This window comes from Argiope bruennichi, chromosome X2 (assembly GCF_947563725.1).
Source record: "Argiope bruennichi chromosome X2, qqArgBrue1.1, whole genome shotgun sequence".
NCBI lineage: Eukaryota > Metazoa > Arthropoda > Arachnida > Araneae > Araneidae > Argiope > Argiope bruennichi.
The window spans coordinates 55,010,603-55,031,792 of record NC_079163.1 but is presented as its reverse complement, the minus strand read 5'-3'; the positions used below and the strand labels follow the sequence as shown (position 1 = coordinate 55,031,792).

The window sequence follows — 21,190 nt, the reverse complement described above, 5'->3', positions numbered from 1 at the left end:
TAACGAAAATAAGGTATATAATTTTTTTCTTTATTATCCTTATATATGTGTTAGTGTGTGTGTTTACTTGATTAAGTGTATTGTGAGCACTTTATTTAAGTTTTTTTAGACCAATGAAATGCATATTTGTTTTACATTTCTATACTTTTTAAAATGCTTTAATTTATATTGTATCAAATTTTCTGAGCAAGTTTAGCAAAGTTTCATTCAAAACTTTCGAAATAATATTTTAAAATTTATTTAAAAAAAAAAAAACATTCTTGGGATATGACTTTTCGATGCATTTTAGATTAAAAAAGCATCCATATTTAAACTTTTATGCAATTATATATTCTAATACTAAAAGAAAATGTCTGTATCTCTCAGCGCGTTACAGCTAGATCGTTTGACGTAAGAATTACTATATTTGATACAAGTATACTTTGGAGACTTGGAATATGAAACAGGATATTAACCAAAAATTTTGTATTTTAATTTTATATATCCTGAAATTCAATATGGCTGAAATGTAAATCAGAGGCGGCGGTAGCAGGGGGGGGGGGCAATGGCTCCCCTGTCGGCAGCCTCTTGCTCTCCTGTCGGCGAAAGATTGAGAGTTTCGTCGGCAAAAGTATTCACCATTTTAGGACGGTTGTAGAGAGTTGCGCATTATCGAATATGATTATTTAAAATCCACCTTAGTTAATATATTGTAAACAGTTGAAGTATTCCAAGTAACGCTTAAAGTATTTTGACTATATTTGGCAAAATAATCAATAGGGCGGTAAGCCAATAATATACCTATTTTGCGGATAATTTTTGATAGACCGAACTAAGAACCGAATGCAATGGATGTTGGAGATGTTAAGCTCGCAGATTTTTAGAAATCTCATTCAAATGTCGTTCATTAATCTTATAATTTGTACTACATTTGGCAATATAACCGACAAGGTAACAAGTAAATAAGATATCGACGAGGTGATATTCTCATTTTGCTGGCCATTTTTTGTCGGCCGACTCTGAATTCAATGCGGTTAATGCTGAAGACGTTAAATTTGCAGATTTTCAGACATTTGATTGAAATGTCGTTCATTTAGTTTATAATTTACACTAGATTTGGCAATATATCCGACAAGTGAATAAGATATCTCATTCTGCCGACAACTTTTGGGCGACCAACTATGAACTGAATGCAATGAATGTCGAAGACTTTAACCATAGATTTTCAGACATTGGATTCAAATGTCGCTCATCAAGCGTTTAATTTGCACTACTTTTGGCAATATAGCCGACAAGATGACATGTGAATAAAACATAAGACATGTCGCAATTTGTCAAAAAATTTTGAACGGTCGACTAAGAATTCAATGCGAATGGTTGTCGACGAATCCAAATTCTCAGTCATTTTATTTAAATGTCATAATGTTAATTTATTAATGTCATTTTATTTAAATGTCATAATGAATAAGCTGGCCAATGAATAAGACGTCACATTTTTCCTGACATCTTTGTCCTTCGGCTAAGATTTTATCATAGATTATGGAAAAAAAAAATTTCATCACTACGATTTCCTCCAGTGGAATTATTAGAGAAATTGATGCTTTTATATTATTCAAGAATATGGCGATAGAGTTGCTTTCCATAATTCATTATTCAAATTAAAGTTCAAAAATTAATCGTCATCTTATTTATATAATTGTTACTTCCTCAGTAACGAATTGAGAATTTATTTAATTCATTTCACTATGAGAATAATCTGACTAAAATCTAATTAATGGTTAAACTAAATTTAATAAAACACTCTTTTCTTTTGGCACTCTTTTGAATATGCATGCTAAAAAGAGTTATTTTGCTGTAGCCACTTTATGTGAATTCATTATAAATCACTGAAGTATGTAAATTGTATGACTGTTAATTAAATTTATTTAACAGTAAAATATCTGTTTTCTTTTGGAATCTAATTTATCAGTGTACAATTATTGCACTAAGGAAATATTACCGACTGCAGGTGACGAAAAAAATAAATAAATATTTGTGGTATGGTAGCTTTTTAGCTACACTAAAAGAGTTTACCCAAGTATGCACTGAATTTGTTAAATAAATAAATTACAACCTATTTTCAGACTCCCCATTCAATATTATGACTATGAAATCGGGGAACGTATCCTTTATATATATATATATATATATATATATATATATATATATATATATATATATATATATATATATATATATTCTTTCAATTACTATTCGCGGCAAAAACTATATAATTTCAGATGCTTCTAAATTTTTAATAGACTTTGAGTAAAGATGTCTTGATAAAAAGATGAGTAAAATAGTTATTTTTAGAAAAATTATAAATAACACATTAACCACTTGACATAAGAATTTACTTAACTTCCTAATTAGATTACAATTATTGCATGCAACTGAGGGGACAATTATTGTTGTTTTAATTCTTAGAATAATATAAGGGCATTTGATGTAATGTTGCATTTTCAAATGATTTTTGCATTTTAAATTACTTAATGCTTTCATTTAATTTCAGATTTAAAATTCAATAATTCCATAAGCGATTCAGATTCGCCTTTATATACGAAGGGGTTAAGAAAAACCAATGTATGCAACTGAGGGGATAAAACTCACGTTTTTGGGTGGAATGTTAGTTTGCAATAACTTCGAATTAAAAAAGTACTTAACCATAAGAACGAGTGCCTAAAAATGAAGACGGGAATTCATATTCAAGGTCAAATTCTTTTATAATAAAATGCATTGGTTTTTAAACCTAAATATATATTGAAAAATAAATACATGGGGGATCTAACGTTTAAGCAGTCCATTTTTCATAAGAATATTTTTCATATCTTACATAAAATAGTAAATTTATAAATAAATTTAGAATATATTTTATCCAGCCTTCTTAAGAAACAACATCATTGTATCTTTTCCTTATTCTATATTGTTTCTTTCCAAAATATAGTAAATTTTTATTGAGTACGCGCACTTATTCTCCTTGGATTCGAAACACCCCTGCTCGTTGTCGCAATTTTTATTTAACAAATATTTTAGGTAGGGAACTACGCTGAAAAATCGATTTTTGGTGAAAATATCGAATTGTTTTTATTTATTGTTTTGGATTTCTGAAAAAGTTTCTTTTACAAAACTTTTTCTTTCAACATTCATTTTACATAGATTCCACGATAAGAACATGCATTTGTTCCTTTAGAATGACACGTCATTCTGGCGCAATCTATGTTCCTATCTACTATATAGTACAACTTAGAATAAAATATAACCATATTTTTTTCTAAAATTAGATCTCAGTGCAATTAAATCTTAAGAGTCTCATAAAAAATTGACTCAAGTATCAGCGATATTTTGACAATCAGTAAAAAAAACTGAGAACAACATTTTTTTTTTTTTACAAATATCTGCAAATTTTTAACAATGAAAGAAAGGGTCAGTATCTGAATAAAAAAGAAGCTAAATAATACTTTATTTTCTTTAATTAAATGTAAAATTAATTATTATGAGTTATTTTGAAGCCAAATTAGAGATATTGTGCTTGCCCCTCTGTCGGATTTGTCTTGCCTTCCCGTCGGCAGATCTCTGCCGCCGCCTCTGTGCCCTTCTGTCAGTAAAGAAGCGTTAAAAAACTCATCTCCTATGCATTGGACAGAGCGATGCAATCTATCTATTATGGTGATGACAGAATTGCACCATCTTTTGATTCATGCTTTTGAATTAATTGGAAATTGGCATGGTAATGATTCGTTTGCTGAAGCCTATATTTAAAAAAAAATTGACAAGTTTTAATTTTGTCATTACTTTATTTTCGATAGAGAAAAATATTTTCTTTTACGTTGTCCTTATCCAGATTTCTCAATCTCAATCTAGAATTGTTCTTCCATAGCTTAGAAATAAGCTATGGAAGAACAAATATTATATTAGTAAAAGAAATAAGCTTACCATTCTAGCAGAATCATTCGAATCTTATTTTAGGATAAAAATTTTTAATGAATTTGTGGATGCTGTAATTTCACATCTTAAAGGAAGATTCACAAAGAGGTTATATATCTTTAAAATATTTTAATGATACCAGAGAATAATCAAGTATCGGTAGATGAAAATAAAATTAGAAGTACTGAAAATAACCTATTCTTCAGGTTTATCAGACGGTAATATCCGTATTTTGTTTGGAGAATATCAGCTACGGATACATATATTATACAGGGTGTAGCCGAATTCGACCGACAAATTCAGGTTGGTTTGTAGGGTTTAATGGCGCAAGGGCCAGGATTGGCCATGCTGACCGACAAATTCAGAGGGGTGATAGTAGGCATCAAGAGAATAAAGAATCACCATACAACAGGGGGTCCCAAAACGACGTTTAGGGGGTGAAAATCGCAAAAATATAAGGAGTCGACGAACTTTTGGAAACTGTAAAAAATTAATAAAAAAATAACAAAGGGTGTTTTAACTATGAATTTTTTTTAAGTGAAGGCACATTCTTAAAGGCAATTTTTCTTGTGAGTAACATGCCGATTTGATGAACCAGGGGGTCGTAAATTATTGAAAACGAAAAAGTAGTTTAGAACACTTATCTACAAAAATATTAAAACTTTAAGAAAAATAAAAGCTTGAAAATATAAGGAATTTTATACTCTTAAATTTGATATAAGTCTGTAGTGTGATAACTGAGGAGGTTTTAAGATATTCAAGAAAAACTAAGTTTTTTGCTGGGAAACATCCCTGCAACATCGGCACCAATGTTTACAGAAGGTGTTGCAAAATTCTATTGAAAAATTCTGAGGAGTAATAGTAGGCATCAAGGCGATAAGAATTTTCAAAGAAGTATAAACTCGCAAACAACGGTGAAAATTTATTTGCTGGAATACAGAAACAGCATACATTTGCAGCACAAACATTTTAACATAAGAAAGGAGACGATCAGAAACTTTTATAAAAATGGCTCAATGTTGCGGCTGCGAAGGTCATTACACAATCGACACCGACGTTTAAAGGACCACCGGATGCGCTCAAACATACCAGGTGTGTTTGCGATTTCTCCAGCAGTGGTGCCACGATCCGTGCTACGAGATCTTGCAATGTATCCAAAGGTGTCTGATAAACATGCTATTTTATATGGCCCCAGAAGAAGAAATCAAAGGGATTAAGGTCCGGGGAACTTGGAAGCCAATCAACAGGTCCGCTACGTCCCAGGATATGTATCATTTAGTTAGTTACGCACAGAATTCAAAAAATGCGCTGGTGTACCACAATGCATTAACTACATGTTCTGGTGTGCAATGGCCAGTATTTCATGCAGTAAATTCGGAAGGACGTGCTGCAAGAAAACAAGGTACTTTGCACCACTGAGGCGTTCGAGCCCGCATTTGGCCTCGTTATTTTGAAGGATCCTGTCTCCCGCAACCGTCTATTAATATTTACAAAGGTGCTGTGGTGTGGTCAACGTCTACTTGGATATTGGTATATTCTTTGTGTTAGCCGTCCGTTACCATTCGCTCGGCCGTAAATTAAATGCGTATCCGTCATTCGTGAAATCTAACATGTTGTTTGCGAATGAAACATCGACTATCAATTCTGCACTGCTCTTTAAAGAATATAAGCTGCTTTTATATTCCTCGAACCATCAATTCTGCAATGATCGCAGCTTTTATATTCCTCGAACGCATGGAAAATTTAGATACGAGAAAACTTCCATCTTCTCGACTACCTTGTTCCAAATCCTTGCATTCTTAGGGCCATTCTCTTCGCCAGGCTAATTGTCTCTTCGATGTCTGTTTTTGCGATTTTCACAGAAAAAACGTCACCTGCGACCCTATGTTTTATGATAATTTTTAATCTCTTTAATGCCTACTATCACTTCTCTAAATTTACCTTTCGAATTTGGCAACACCCTCTGTAAACATCTGTACCGATGTTGCAGCGATGTTTCCTGGCAAACATTTTAGTTTTTCTTGAATATCTTAAAACCTCCTCAATTTTCACACTACAGACTTATATCAAATTTAAGAGTATAAAATTCCTTATATTTTCAAGCTTTCATTTTTATTTTAAGTTTTTCATTTTGCAGATAAGAGTTCTAAACTACTTTTTCGTTTTCAATAATTTACGACCCCTTGGTTCATCAAATCGGCATGTTACTCACATGAAAAATAGCCTTCAAAAATGTGCTTTCACGTAAAAAAAAAAAAAAAAAAAAAAAAAAAAAAAAAAAAAAAATTCATAGTTGAAACACCTTTTGGTATTTTTTTATTAATTTTTTACAGTTTCCAAAAGTTTGCCGACTCCTTTTATTTTTGCGATTTTCACCCCCTAAACGTCGTTTGGGACCCCATATTGTATGGTGATTCTTTATCCTCTTGATGCCTCCTATCACCCTTCTGAATTTGTCGGTCGAATTCGGCAACACCCTGTATAATGGCATCTCTTAATCTAACAAATTCTAATTAATTTCCTAGTTTTTATCTTGATTTAGCCTATATTAACTTCATTCTAAAATGTTATCGTATTTCCTGAACCAATTCCCACTTTTTATTTAATCAATTCTACGCGTGCTCTATGAAACTGCTGGTCTCAGCTTTTTCTCACGCTTCGAGTGAAGGGATGAAAATCGTGAATTCTAAGCTCCAACATTCTTTTAAAGATAATTAAGATTCCCTTTCATAAATCGACACTTGTCAAAAAAAAAAAAAAAAAAAAAAAAATCAAAATCTTATAGTAAAATCACTGAAGGAAAAAAAGGTATCTTTTGCTCTTGTGTCGCGATGTAGTCTGACGCATTTCTTACTACATATTCTTTGAGCGTAAACTATATATATATATATACATATACAGTGGAGTAGACAAATTGCTCTAAAAGTTTTACTAGAGTGCAATGTAAATATTTTCTTGAATATCTATTAATAGTTACCTTGCCTATTGCAACACATACTGCTTATCTGTGCATGTTTTAATGAAGTATTTATGAAACATTCAAAAAAAAAAAAAAAAAACACTACTTGAGAAGAAGGACATTTGAAGTGCGTTTATATGGACACTGTTTTACATAAGTGAGAAGTCTTAAATATTTTGTAAAAACAAAGAAATATATCTTTATAGGAACTGATATATATAGGAACTTTTACAGATACATCAGTACTCGCCCTTTTTTAACCGCATTTTCATTCATTAAATTATTTTTATTGATATTTGCATGGTGTTGGACACTATCAATTCTCGTAAACGGAAATCTTTGTTCATATGGAATTTTTCCCCCTTCTTAAATGTTCTTTATTTTTGTAATTTTTATAGCTTAATAAAAAAAAATTATAGCAATTTTTGAACAGTTTTAAATAAGAGAAACATATTCATAAAGAGTATTCTTTAATTTTTATCAAGTGGAAATTCAGAAATACAAAATTATGCCCTTCTGGCAAAAAATTAATTTCTGTGTATGCAACTACAGGAAAGTAACTTTTCATTAACTTTTATAACTTTAGATTTGACTTAGGCAATTTAAATAAAAGCACCAATGTAATCTTCATGATATCTTTTATGACTAGTCTATCCCCCACCCCCCATCACTATGCAAACATTTTTCACATAACCATGCAGGCGTGTGCGATACATTAAAGATAATAAATAAACGCGATTTTTAAAGCAAACATAATTTGCCACTTTTTTTTCTACGAAAGATTCCACATCTGATAGAAATGTAGCTTTCAGAAATTTAAAAACTAGTATAATGGCAATAAGTTATCTAAAGATTGGATAGATCAACTCTTTATACTAATAAAGTTGCTCATAAGGCCACTGGGCTGTGGTTATCCTAAGATATGGCCAAATGACAAGATGATGATATAGCCAGTTTCGAAATATCAACATGGGACATTTAAACCATTCGCAAATTTTACTGCACCATGTTCATATCGTATTTAGAAACAATAAAATAAGTTATGAAATGAAAATAAATGGTTTACTTCCATTAACCTTTCTAAATAGACTCAATTTATTGTTAAATTGTTTGTACGAGTATTAAAATTTAAGAGTTCTTAATTGAAGTCGACACTAAGTAATGAACTTTTTTTAACAGTATTTGATACTTTTAAATGAATTAATTAAACTGACGACTTATTTTATAATTTGCAACAATTAAACAAAATTCCTCAAAATCCTACAGCACAATAATTCAAATTAACAGTCATAAAAGTTTTGTTTTTCATTACCAAACAATGAATACACACATAAATGTAGCATTTAAGATGTTGTTTCTGCAGTAAAAGAAAGCTCTTAATTAATCACATTAACAATGGAATTGTATAATTAAACTGAATCCTCTATAAAAAATTAGTTTGAGTTAGAAAAATAAATACATTTTTTAAATTAATAAATCAATATTTTATTATCGCTAAAGCTATCAGTACAAGAACTGTTCTAAAAGAAGGAGAAAGATTTGCAATTTCAATAACTCAAATATAAATATGTATATTACAAGAAATCCTTACTCAGAAAAAAAATATACTAGGATGAGAAAAGGAAAAAAGTTCATCAGTCTGTTGCAAAGTCATGCAATATTATTTATAACAATCTTCTTCTTCCTCCTCCTCCTCCTCTTCTTCAAGATGAGTAAGTGTAACACTCAGATTTCTGATTTCGTTATCATTGGAAGTTGAATCCACTTGACTAGATGTAAAAGTGCTTTTAAAAGAATCAAGTGGAGATGAATCTGAAGTACTGTCGGGTGCTATTTTCTGTTTCTTGTGAAGGGGTTTATTAAATACAATCTTCTTACTATCATCAGCAATGTTTGATTCTGACTGTTGCTTGCGTTGCCGTATTTCATCCAAGAATTGTAGAGCTACAGCAGTGTTAGTTGCATCAGATGACAGTGGTATGTCTTCTAAAGAATATTTTTTCCACTTCTGAGGTTGCAACTTAAACTGTGGCACAGAAGACTCTTGTTTCACAGGAAAAGGCCTTTTGAAAGAATAAGAGACTTGTCCACTTTTATCAGAATCTTGACATCTTGAACATTTTCTTTTCCTCTGACGAGCAGGTAATGGCTTTTTAAAAGCTTCAGAATCTTCTTGCATATCAAGAATATTTGGCTCATCATAACTTTCTACTGTTTCATGTTCGGATACCCATGTTTCATGTCTTTGTTCAAGAGCCTGAAGTCTTCCAAATACATCTCCTGATCGTGCAGCAAATTCACTTGTTGCCTTCAGAGAAAAACTGCTATTCTCTGAAGAATTGTTATTTTTTGAAGACATTAGAGTGGATATTAATCGTTTATTCAGGTGAGGAGATATAGCGAAGGTTTTCTTCATGGTATAATTTGTAATCTCAAAAACTTTTGTGATACAACTTTGAAGATTAAAATCAAAATTAATTGCAAATATGAAGTAATTTTATAATAATGAAACCCATATGTACTAAATTTCTTGTAAATAGAGGATACACTAAACTTCTCCAACGTCTGTTTCAGCAATGCTCATATCAACATATCCTTAAGCAAGCAAGCTATAATAAAAAATTAAATAGAATTAAAAACATTCTCATAGTCTTTACTTAAAATAATATTATAATATAAGAAATAATCTGGGTTGTAACTTTAAACTGCTTGTTTACAAAAAGTTATATTTACTTGAATAATTAAAAGAGGGGAAGAATCTAGGAACGCTAACATCAAATATCATCATTTGCCAATGCATGGTATAATGCATTTACAAATTGTGAAAATACTTATTTAAAATATTTTAAATAAGTATTACAGGAGAAAACATATAATATATAAAAGCATGAGCTGAAATGAAAAATACAGAAAACTATTTTTTTTAACAAAGTACCTTAAAACCTTATGGATTTATTATTATATCATAAAATTTGATTTAAACTATTCAACTGAATTTTAAATGTAAATTTCAAGTCATTATGTTCATTATACTAAACATTAAACACTTTTTTTAAATACAAGAAAAAAGAACAGCTTTCAAGAAAGATGTATGACAAGCACTTCTTTTATTAAAAGAATCAACAATATAGACATTCTCTACAAATAAGAAGCAAAAAATTAAAATGTTTCAATCATGTCACAACAAAAATACAAACATAAAAATAAAGTGCAGTATAAGAAAATACACCTTTTTTTTTGCTACTGAAATGTAATTGTTCATTAAGATTTTCAGATTTTTGCTAGCAACATCATCAACAATAATTGCCAATGCACAAATCAAAGATATAAAACATAAATTAATGTTAAATTTGAAGTTTACAGAAAGGTAGAGAACATGTTAAAATTTTTTGTTTTATTTTCACCTTCATATCAAGATATGCTGCAATATCAAGCAAACAACATTTTTAAAGAAATATTTGATCACTTATATTTGTATTACATACCATTATAATTAAAAAAAATAATATTAATTTCAAGTATTTAATGTTTTTGGTAGTGATGGACAATGTAACATTCTTCCACACTGTCAGGATACAGTGTTACATTACAATAGCAACAGTTAGTATAAAGAATGGCCTTTTATTAAAATTCACTTGAAATGAAATATACAGATATTTAATGATTCGTTAAGCAGCCTTAAAATAAAATATCACATTTGATAAGAATATTTGTTTTGCTAAATAGCTTTAAACGTTAAAATACAGTGACTGTAGCTGCCTATATTTTATTTTTCTTTATTTCATATGTTTTCTACTGTAACTTAAGTTTTCTAACCTAAACATTTTTTTGCTCTATTTCTCATGTTTAAATATTTGAAACAAAATGTAAGCAAATATTAATAAAAGAACATTATCAATAATATACACGAAATATTGCAAAATTCCATAAAAAGATATGGATATCTAAATAGAGGAAAAGCTTCTGGAAATATTAACTAATTTATTTGAGTTATTCGTATTCTAGCTAAAAACTTAAATAGAAAATGCAAAGCTATTAAAAATAATAAAATTTACTTTTTGAAACAGATGCTTGTTTAAATGTGCTAACTGAGTAAAATTAGGCAAGTAACAGTGTGCCATCCCATTTCAGTCTGTAACACTGCACCATGTCTGACATATTGTAACAAATTTTTTTTATAACATAATGTGAATTTAGATCATCCATTTTAACTCAATTTAATCTAACACAATTAGTTTTACTTTAAAAATATTATTGATTATAAAATAAACATCACTCCTGGATGAACAGAATTTAATTACAAACATAAAATTTGACTTTTAATATGTAAAAATGAAGATTAATAGAAATGTAACTAATACCGCAAACTTTTCCAAAACACATGGACTTCTATAGAACTAAATGACTGACAAGATTTTAGATAAATTGGAATTAATGTCACCAAAATTTTAAATTTAAATTCTGTGTAACACTGTGTCCCCGCCTTCTCCTTAACTACATATATTAACATACAATTTTAGATGCAATACTAAAAATATATCAGTAATAGCTAAAAGAAACTCAAATAATATCAATTAAAATAATTACCTTAACTCTAAGAAAAATTTAGTTCTGAACCTGGACAACCTTTTTTAAAGTATATTCAGAAATAACAGATCTTGATAACAGTGTATCTATAGAGTGATTATTAACTCAAGTGCATATTTAATATCACTTTATACAAAATGTTTTTCTATATTGTACAGCAAAGTCACTTTTAGATATGAACTAAGTATATTTTATTAAATAGCACCTGCCATGTGATAATATTTCTGTTCTAATACTGTCATACCACAATTACAAATTTTTCATGAACAAGTATTTATTAATCCTTTATTAGATTATCAAAATCACTCTTTAAATAATAAAAATATTTCAAAGCTTCATTTAACAAAATCATGAGTAAAGTTGATAATTTTATTTATCATAATCATACCAGAAATACTTATATTAAACCTCTGAATTATTCAATAACTGACATTTTTTTTATCAAGGTGTCATGTTGTATAGCAACCACAAATAAGTTAATTTCGTGAACAATCTGCAAAATGACTGAAAAAGGACAAAAATCAGAATAAAAAAATTAATAAACAGATTTCTCCATTTAGCAGTTCATTTGTTTACTTTTATGTATATATATATAAAAATAGCAATAAGGTTTTAAGTTGAAGCTTTTTAAAATTTCTAATCAAATTTTTAACAACTATGAATAACTAAGAATTTATCCTTTTATTATAATATTGTACCTCTTCCAAATATAATCAGAAATAAATAATAGATTTTTCTACTTAATATACCCTAAACTGACTTTAGTTAAAAACAGATTTTAAGAAGACTAAAATAGAAAAGAATGCACAACTCCAATTCAAATAAAGAAATAAAAAGAATTATAAATAAATATGATATAATAATTTTAATATTTAACGACCTGAATTCTACAAGAAGGAATAGTGCTGTTTAAAAATGATAGCTATTCAATGAATGAAATTGAACTGACTGTATTAAAAATTTAAATTAATACTGCCATAAAATCTTAAAACTTTTGTAGAAAAACAATTTTCATTTAACATCACATAAAGAGCTACTGATAAGAAAAACAATATCTTCAATTACTGACTGAATATTTTCAATATCTTATGGTATTCAAATTTTTTTAACTATTAGTCATACATCTAAAATTTAAAAATAAAATTTCCCAGAAAAGCATCATGAGTAAGAAAATTTAATCACATTTTTTATTTAAAGTGACAATTTTGAAGATTCTTTCAAAAATACAAATACAAAATTATTCATTAATGAAAGTAATGGAGTCTAAATATGATATTAATTATTAAACTATTTGTCTATGCGTCATAGTATAAAACAGGAAGAAAGAAGTTCGAGATCTGGCAATGTGAAGAAAGGTTTTGTACAATGACTCAGAATTTCTTAAAAGCTTTCATTTCCCATTATGATTTTATAAATATATTCACTGCTATTCAAATCAAACAACCACATTCTCAGTATGAAAAAAATAAATATTAAGAAATGAAAAATTCCAATTGAACACTCAACGGTTTGACGATATTGTTTGTTATTATTAAAAGTATTTAAACTAATAAATTCCAGGTTAATTGGTCCATCTCACTGAGCATTATGCTCGTGAATACTTGATTCCTAGCAATAACTTATTCTCCAGAAATTGTTAGAAAATTTATTCAGATCACAATAATACTTCTTTTAATTACATGAATTTTTTAGAAATACAAAAAAATTCATTAAAAAAGAAAGTCCCTAACAATTTTTATATCTAGAAAAAAAAATGAAAACAAAACAACAACAACAAAAAATTAATTAAAACGATAATCACGGATTTCACTTGTTTGCATTTACATTTAATCAACAGGAAAGGAGGGAAAATAAACACATCGGCATAAATGATCAAATAAGCATTGGATGTGTTATCACTGCCATTCTCAAGAACCAATTCATATTTTGAATCTGGTCAATAAACAAATGAATTCAAAAGATATCCCCGTAATATATCTTCATTTGCTGTAGAAACTGTTTATAGGATATAATTGTACTCAATATCATATTAAAGATTAATTTTGCGATACAATTACATAAGAAATAAAACAAATATTACTATATACAAATGTTTCGACATTACCTGCATATTTTTAACATTTCATTTAGACAATATATTCTTTCGAGAGAATGGATGAGAAACAGAATACTTCAGTAGCCATTTATAATCAGAATAAACACATAATTGGTGTATTACTAAAATTATTCTTAATATATTTTTAAAATACACCTTATTAAAATGAATACTATTTTTCAATGTAGACGGTTATAACTGAAACATAAAATTAAACTAATTTTATCAGATTTTTCATCATTTAATGATACTGGTAAATTGTGCGGAGAAAAACGATGGACGCGTAACGGAAGTATATAATGTAAACAAACATAAGCGGAAATGACGTAGTACATTTAAATGCTACATAAATTTGCCTTATATAAGAACTGTACGCAATTTTAATATTTTATAAATTAATCGTGATTATTTTTATATGCTAAGGTAATTTATGTTCACTATTTTGTACATAAATCAATTAAAAATAAAAGTTATTCAAAGATTTTTCAATCCATTGTAGTCCACACACACACGGAGAGAGATAATTTTATTTTATTGCAAAAAATAAATAAATAAATAAATAAAAATATGTCCAACTTAATTTTTTTTTATCTCACTATTTACTATGTGTTTATTTACTGTATTTCTGACCTGTTGCCTGATATTATTTTTGTCTCGGAATTTATCAATTTCATTTAGATTCTTCAGCTTAAAATATTCCTTTAAAATTATCATTAAAAAAATCTAACTTGCGAGTTATTTAAAAAAGTAAATTGCGTAAATTATATTTTCAGTGAAGTTTATTTTTTAATACATCTGTATTTTTACACATGTTAATTAAAAATTTAATTTGGATAATTTTATTGCCAATTAAGTATACCATATTAAAGTATAAAATAATAGAAGCACAAAAGTCATTTCTCAGTCTTCAATCCATTTTGTTAAAATAATTATAAAATCAGAAAATTTTAAATTTGACATATTTTTCCCTTCTTTTTTACATAGTTAAAATACAGCAACTAACTCTTACGAGTAAACTTACTCCTTCAAGTGTTCATATTTTATCTTCAAAGAATTCCATTGATGTTCCATTGTTGATTGTTCCATTGTTGAAGATTCCATTGTTAATATGTTCAATTTTCTAATAATCAAATCCTTTAATACTTTAGAATCTCATAGCATTATAGAATTCTTTGTTTATTAAATTTGGTTAGCAAATAAAAATATTAAAAATGAAATGAGAATAATTAAATTCAACTATATTTAAGATTTAATTATAAACATTTACTGATTAAAGGAAATTTAAAAGGCATGAAGTTTACTGTAATATAACACAGTTTAGTGAAATCTTAAAGAACCTAGTACCAGTTTTTGATTTTGAATCATATTATCATTCTTCTCTTTGCTATTTTAAAAAAATTCTTTTAATATTAACACACTCAACATTTTTGATAAGATATATATTATGGGTTTAAGTAACTAATATCAGAAAGTTTAGAAGGCAAACCTTATACAAACAATTGGAGAGCTGAATGATTCTCTTGCAGTTGTAGTTTTCATAGTGGCACTTTAATAGAGTAAGTACACTCACACATATGACAATGAAAACTAATAGTTTTCATTGTAATATGTGTGAATTAGACTTTCATCTTTAATAGTTTATTAAAAAAAAAGAATTTAAATTAGAGGAAAATGAAAAGAATAATAATGAACCATCAAATAATGTTCAAACAAGAAGACATTCTTATTACAGAATCAGCAAATTTAAGCAACTGTTTTATAAAACCTTTGATGTAACATCAATAGTGTGATAAAATTGAACCAAGCATGGAATAATTTCCACTGATACAAGCTTTATGACTAAATATCCATGTATCCAGAATTAAAGTCCTAATACTGTCTTTGAAAAAAAAAGATGAACTGAAGAAAAGTTTCAGCTCTATAGTTGATTATAAATTACAGGAAATGCATGCTTCTATCTCTCACAAAAACATTTTTTTTTGCACTTTCCGTTGGATTGTCTGTAAGGAGAGAGAGAGAAAAGAAAAGAACTATTTGGCATTTGGAAGAGCAACTAAGCTCATATTTGCATCATATGACTGGAAGGCTTCTATACTTTGATGAGAAGACAAAATGGAGGAATTAAAAACTAGACTTTGTGGGGGAGGGAGGGGTGGGAGAAAAAAAAAGAAAATCACAATATACAAACAGATTATTTGTACAATTCATCCAAGAATTCAAATCCCGAGACTGATTCAGATTAATGTTTAAACCACAACCTACGAATTCAAAAAGAATTGTAACCGTATTTTTCATTTTAATTTCAATTATCAGCTCTTTACTTAAAATGTAGAGTAGATAATGGAAACTACAAACTGAAGTCAGTCCTCCTCTCTCTTTTTTTTAAAAAAAAATTAAGTTCAAATTTATTTTAATTTTTATAAAATAAGCAACTAATAAAATATTTTTGCATTATTAATTTTTTTATTCCATTAAATATATATATATATATATATATATATATATATATATATATATATATATATATATATATATATATAAGAATCATATTGCATACTAATACAGATATATTTAATTGAAAAAAAATATTCATTTTGGGTATTTACTCAGAAATCCACTCTTAAAGATAAATACTCAGGTATTTTACATCACTACATAAAATTATCTCTTTTATTTTAATAATTTTTAATTCATTTTAAATACAATTTGTAACTATGCTTTCTGTTGTTGTAAATGAATTAAAACCAATTACATCATTCATTGACATGTTTGCAAGACTAAGACTTAAAAGTTATAACTGTTTTTTTTTTTTTTTTACATGAATAAAAAGGCAAATTATTTAAAGTAATTCTTTAAGAATTGAGGTATAAAAATCTGAGTAACACACAGTTCCTAAAGCTTTATTTTGATGATATCATTATATCAAAATAAAATGAACTTTATTTTCATGAAATTATTATATCAAAATAATATAAGCTTTATTTTTATGAAATTATTATATCAAAATAATATAAGCTTTATTTTCATGAAATTATTATATCAAAATAATATAAGCTTCATTTTCATGAAATTATTACATCAAAATAAAATTCTATTGTTTTATTCTTGGGGGAAAATGTACAAGTTTCTCTGACAGTAGTAACATAGGTAGGAAAATGAATATGTTTTAACTAAATATACCAATCACAACATGAAAAGACAGCTATTTATTTGACAGTTAGAAGTTGCAAATAAATAAAAGATTAGGAGTAATACAAATGACTTATATCTAAATAATATAAATCTGAATGTGTATAAGAAATCTATTTTTATAAATTAGTTTAATTCAAAAACAATATTATAATTGCTCGTAATTATTTTTTTTAGCAACATACCATCCTTATCAATAATGTAATAGATTTCCTAAAAAGTTTGACCCTACGCTCAGATTAATAAAAAGGATCTTATAAATCAATCTTACCCATATTTCCACTCCAAAACTGACGTACGTAGTATTTATATTTTAACAGAGCAGCGATGGAGTCTTCTTGGAATCAAGAAGGAGGAGGATTGAAAAATCCCTTTTTTCCGACACACATAAAAAGTCCCTATGCTTTTCCCTACGAGCAAAATTAATTATTTATGTACTGTGGCTCGATCTATCGGATAGCTGCAAAAACACGTCTTAAGGATTTTATAAGCAACGATAAGCTTCATTTCTTCAAATGAAATTCAAGAATATATTTTTGTTTTATTAAAAACTGGAAGTTTTTACTGCAAAATATTATCGTAAGTTGATAGAAAATGATTGTGTTACGGATAATATTACCAAATATTTATAGTGCTTAAATGTGAATTACGTAATGAATTGTTATTGTCGACTTTTAATGCTGCACGAATTTGTTTGTCAATTTAAAATTAACATTTATTTCTTACATTAATTATAACAAGCATAATTAACCAATCTGTATTTGATAATACACTGAATATCATGCAACAAGGTTTTTCCAATAAACCAAATCAAATAATGATAGTAAATAAAAGTATATATAAATTTTGTAATTCTTTTAATATTTGATATTTCGAAAATCTTGTAAATTTTGAGCTTTCACAAATACATGTGAAAGTGAATCTGTATTCTGCCTGAGAATTATTGATTAAAAATGTTCTTCCTAAAGGGGTTTATATTCTTGGATCTTATTTGTAGTGAATCATAAATTAAAGTTAGTAGATTTTAGTTTTTAGCAGTGGGAATTGCCAGCTAGGTACCTGTCTGGAACCACTAGGCTGAAGGAAGACCACATCAAAATTTTTATCAAAATCAAATAAAAAATTTTATTAGCCTAGTTGGCAAATAATTAAAAAAATGTGTATATAATTATTTTGCTTATTATAAAATATTGGGATAATATTAGCATTTTATCAAGTATTATTGTTCAGGTTCCATTATATTTCACCACATTTGTTTAATTATTGCAACATTTATAAACATGCAGCATCTGCTTAGAAATTATCGTGTACGAAACATGAGCATTATATTGTCAGTCATGAGTCTTAATAAATAAATAGAAACAAAGTTAAAAAAAATAATAACCCAAAATAACTCATTATCATGTTGATTAAATTCAAATCGTGCTGAAATATAAGAGTAAACTGGCCAGTTTATGAAAAAAGAGGTCTCTTAGTGTGCTTTGCCTTGGACTGCAAAATACCCAAACTTGCCTATGGATTTTACTCTATTAATATATCAATTTTATGTACATTAAAATATCTTAAGTAAAAGAGCTTAATTTTATGAGGGGCATGAAATCAAAAACCTGTAAAGCTGGAGAGAGAATATTTCTTTCAAAATTGATGCTGTGCAAATTTAAACACTAAGCCAAACACATGCTATTCTTATCTTTGCAGCTGAATTTGTAATTAAAATTATTTTCCAGTGCCTCAAGTATGGCTCTATATAGGAAATTATGTACACGAATAGAGCATTAATGAGTGATAAATTTTTGAAAAATAAACAAAAGTTTGTTCAATTTTAATGAAATATCTGAACAAAATGTATTTTATAATATTTTATGACTAATATATATTAATGACTAATAATCAACAAAGATATGCTTTGTCAAGTATTTCATTACTTCCAAAATTATTATATTTTACTTCACATGGAGATAAATCCAGAGCTTAACCTTCAGAGCACCAGAACCAGCTTATTTCATTTTTCATGTTCAATTTAAAGATTTCAGTGATATGATTAAATACCAAAATTTTTGGTTCATTGACTTATAAAGTTAATTTTTCTATTATGAAAGCTAAATGATTAAAATAAATGGGCACTCAGAGAGTTAAAACATTTTTCTTCAGGACTTTTAATTTGAACTAAACAATTCATGTTCATCTCTTGTTCATTTTTGATTTTCATTTGTCTCAAAAATCAGTTTTTGTAAAAGTCATTTAACATTCATTTACTAAAATTTTGAAGAAAAAACAATTTCTTTTTAGTGTTTCCTTTTGAATAACTTATTTAAATGTGTTTTATGAAATTGTATTCTTTAGGCAGAAAAGGCAGATCTTTCAAAATATAGGTGATAGTCTGTAAATGTTAAATTTGTAATTTTTATTGTATTTTAAATGGTATTAGTTAATTTTTCTTACTCAGTTTCATTGATGCCTTAGATTGTATATATTTTGAAATAGTGTTTAGTTCAGATAAAATATATTCATAAAACAATTTGTCACATGTAAGAAATTCTTTAAAGAAGCAGGTGTGAAATTTTTAATAGTTTTTATTCCTGAAGATTTAATGAAATTGCTCAATTTTTATTTGTTATCAAAATCTCTTCTTCTTCTTCTTTTTTTTTTAAATACAATGAGCACAAAGTACAAAGAGAAGGGCAAAAAGCAGGAAGGAGTAATTGTGAGAAAGTATTTTGAACTTATACAGTTTTAGAAAGGAATTTGTCAACACAGTATTTTGGTTTTGAGGAAAAATATTAAACTGAATTTAGTAGTTTAAGTTACACAACTTAGAAGATTAAGTTACAGTAAAGCCACAATTCAAGTAATTTAGAAATTATTTTTAAAATGTAGATTAGTTAGATATTTTTACAAATATGTATATTGCTTTTATACTATATAATAATCTTTTGTTCGGTTTCAGTTTTAGGAATCTTAATAAATATAGCAAGAAACTCAGAAAAAATGATAGAAAAATTGGTATTTCTAACTTCTATTGAAATAATTTCATTAAGATACTTATCCATTTCAGATAAAAGAAATGTAATGAGGAATTATTATATTGACTTAGTTTTAAACATTCAGAATTAATTAAAACAACAAAAAATATTAGTTGTGCAAATATGAGCTCTTCTTTGATTACATCACATGTACCTCTGCCAACTTTAACAATGGAAAATAAATTTGTGATTTAAATTCAGAAATACTAGAATAACTTATCAAATAATATTAAAAAATTAGTTAATTTTTTTTTTTAAATATAAGAAATTATATTTGACTTTTTAAAGATTTATTGATGTACTTTTGGAATTTATTGAAATTATCTAAACTGTTTTTTATAATTTTGAAAGAATTATCCTAAATTATGTTGGATAATTCTTTCAAAAGCCATTTGTAAATATTTGCCTTTCAAGGCAAATATATACAAATGGCTTTCTTTTCAACAACTATAATCTTTATGATATTACTTTTTTACTTTCTACTGTGCATAGAGAAAATATTGTGATCATAAAAACATTTAACCTCAAAATTTTGACAAACCTCATTGTTTCAAATCTCCCTGTGTTAAAAAAACACAGTTTTAGAATTATGTTTGTCTGTCTGTGAACACGATAACTTGAAAAGTTTTTTGAACTAGATGGGTAAAAGTCAGTTTTTGATCTTTACACCAAATTTGTACTATTCGGAAGGACACCTGTCTTTCTGTTCAAGAGCAAGTGAAAACATGGTAACTACAAACCATACAAAGTAGATGGATAAAATTTTGAGCATAGTTATAGAATTTAAAATGTAGATCCCTGTCAAGTTTTGAACTAAATTTGCCAAGGATTGACAAGTTTGTTGGCCTTACATTGAAATGTATGTAGACACAGTCATTCAAAAATACAATGGCTTAAATAAATGAAATTTGATTTATGATCTAATTCCTAAAATTATAGTTATTTTCAAATTTTAATTTTAATCTACCAACTGAAGGTCATCCAAAATATGTACTGTATTTTTCTTTCCTATATTACAAAGCTTAAAATGTTGATGTCCAGGATGCCTAAAATAAGAATTTCAGTGCTCATGTTGGCCTTGCCCAATGTTTACAATTTTTATGCAAGAGGGAGGGGAATAAAACCTTTATCAAAGTGTCTGTGAAGCAGTTTGGAGGAGACCACTCATGCTATTTTTTTTTCCTGTTATTTCATGTTGATCAAATTGTATAAATTTTATTGTGTAAGATTTTTCTCGTATTTTAATAGTTTTTTATAAATTCAGATATTATTAAGAAAATGTCTTTCTAAATGTTTGGAATTAAACTTTTTTTCTATGTCTTATAAATTTCTTTCTTTCAGGAGCTGAGATGCGCTTTATACGGACATTTGTAGATAAATGGCCTGGCAAACAAA

At 27.5% G+C, this 21,190-nt stretch overlaps 1 protein-coding gene across 3 annotated transcripts; it reads right to left on the bottom strand.

Annotated features, from left to right (window-relative positions):
* Nucleotides 1-8,372: 8,372 nt before the first annotated feature.
* On the bottom strand, nucleotides 8,373-17,186 carry LOC129960849 (protein TSSC4-like). Of its 3 annotated transcripts, XM_056074544.1 has the most exons (3): nucleotides 17,044-17,112; nucleotides 14,605-14,703; nucleotides 8,373-9,510 (listed from the first exon to the last, which is right to left on the bottom strand). In XM_056074544.1, exon 3 carries the CDS (start codon nucleotides 9,315-9,317, stop codon nucleotides 8,562-8,564), a length of 756 nt encoding a protein of 251 aa, XP_055930519.1. In that variant the 5' UTR covers nucleotides 9,318-9,510; nucleotides 14,605-14,703; nucleotides 17,044-17,112; the 3' UTR covers nucleotides 8,373-8,561. The 3 variants fall into 3 exon arrangements, with proteins under 3 accessions (XP_055930519.1, XP_055930517.1, XP_055930518.1); XM_056074542.1 differs by lacking the exon at nucleotides 14,605-14,703 and having other exon boundaries at nucleotides 17,044-17,186; XM_056074543.1 differs by lacking the exons at nucleotides 14,605-14,703; nucleotides 17,044-17,112 and adding an exon at nucleotides 13,593-13,860.
* Nucleotides 17,187-21,190: the final 4,004 nt, after the last annotated feature.

Coding starts and splice junctions, on each gene's coding strand:
- LOC129960849 (XM_056074542.1), bottom strand. CDS start 9,317: ATGAAGAAAACCTTCGCTATATCTCCTCACCTGAATAAACGATTAATA.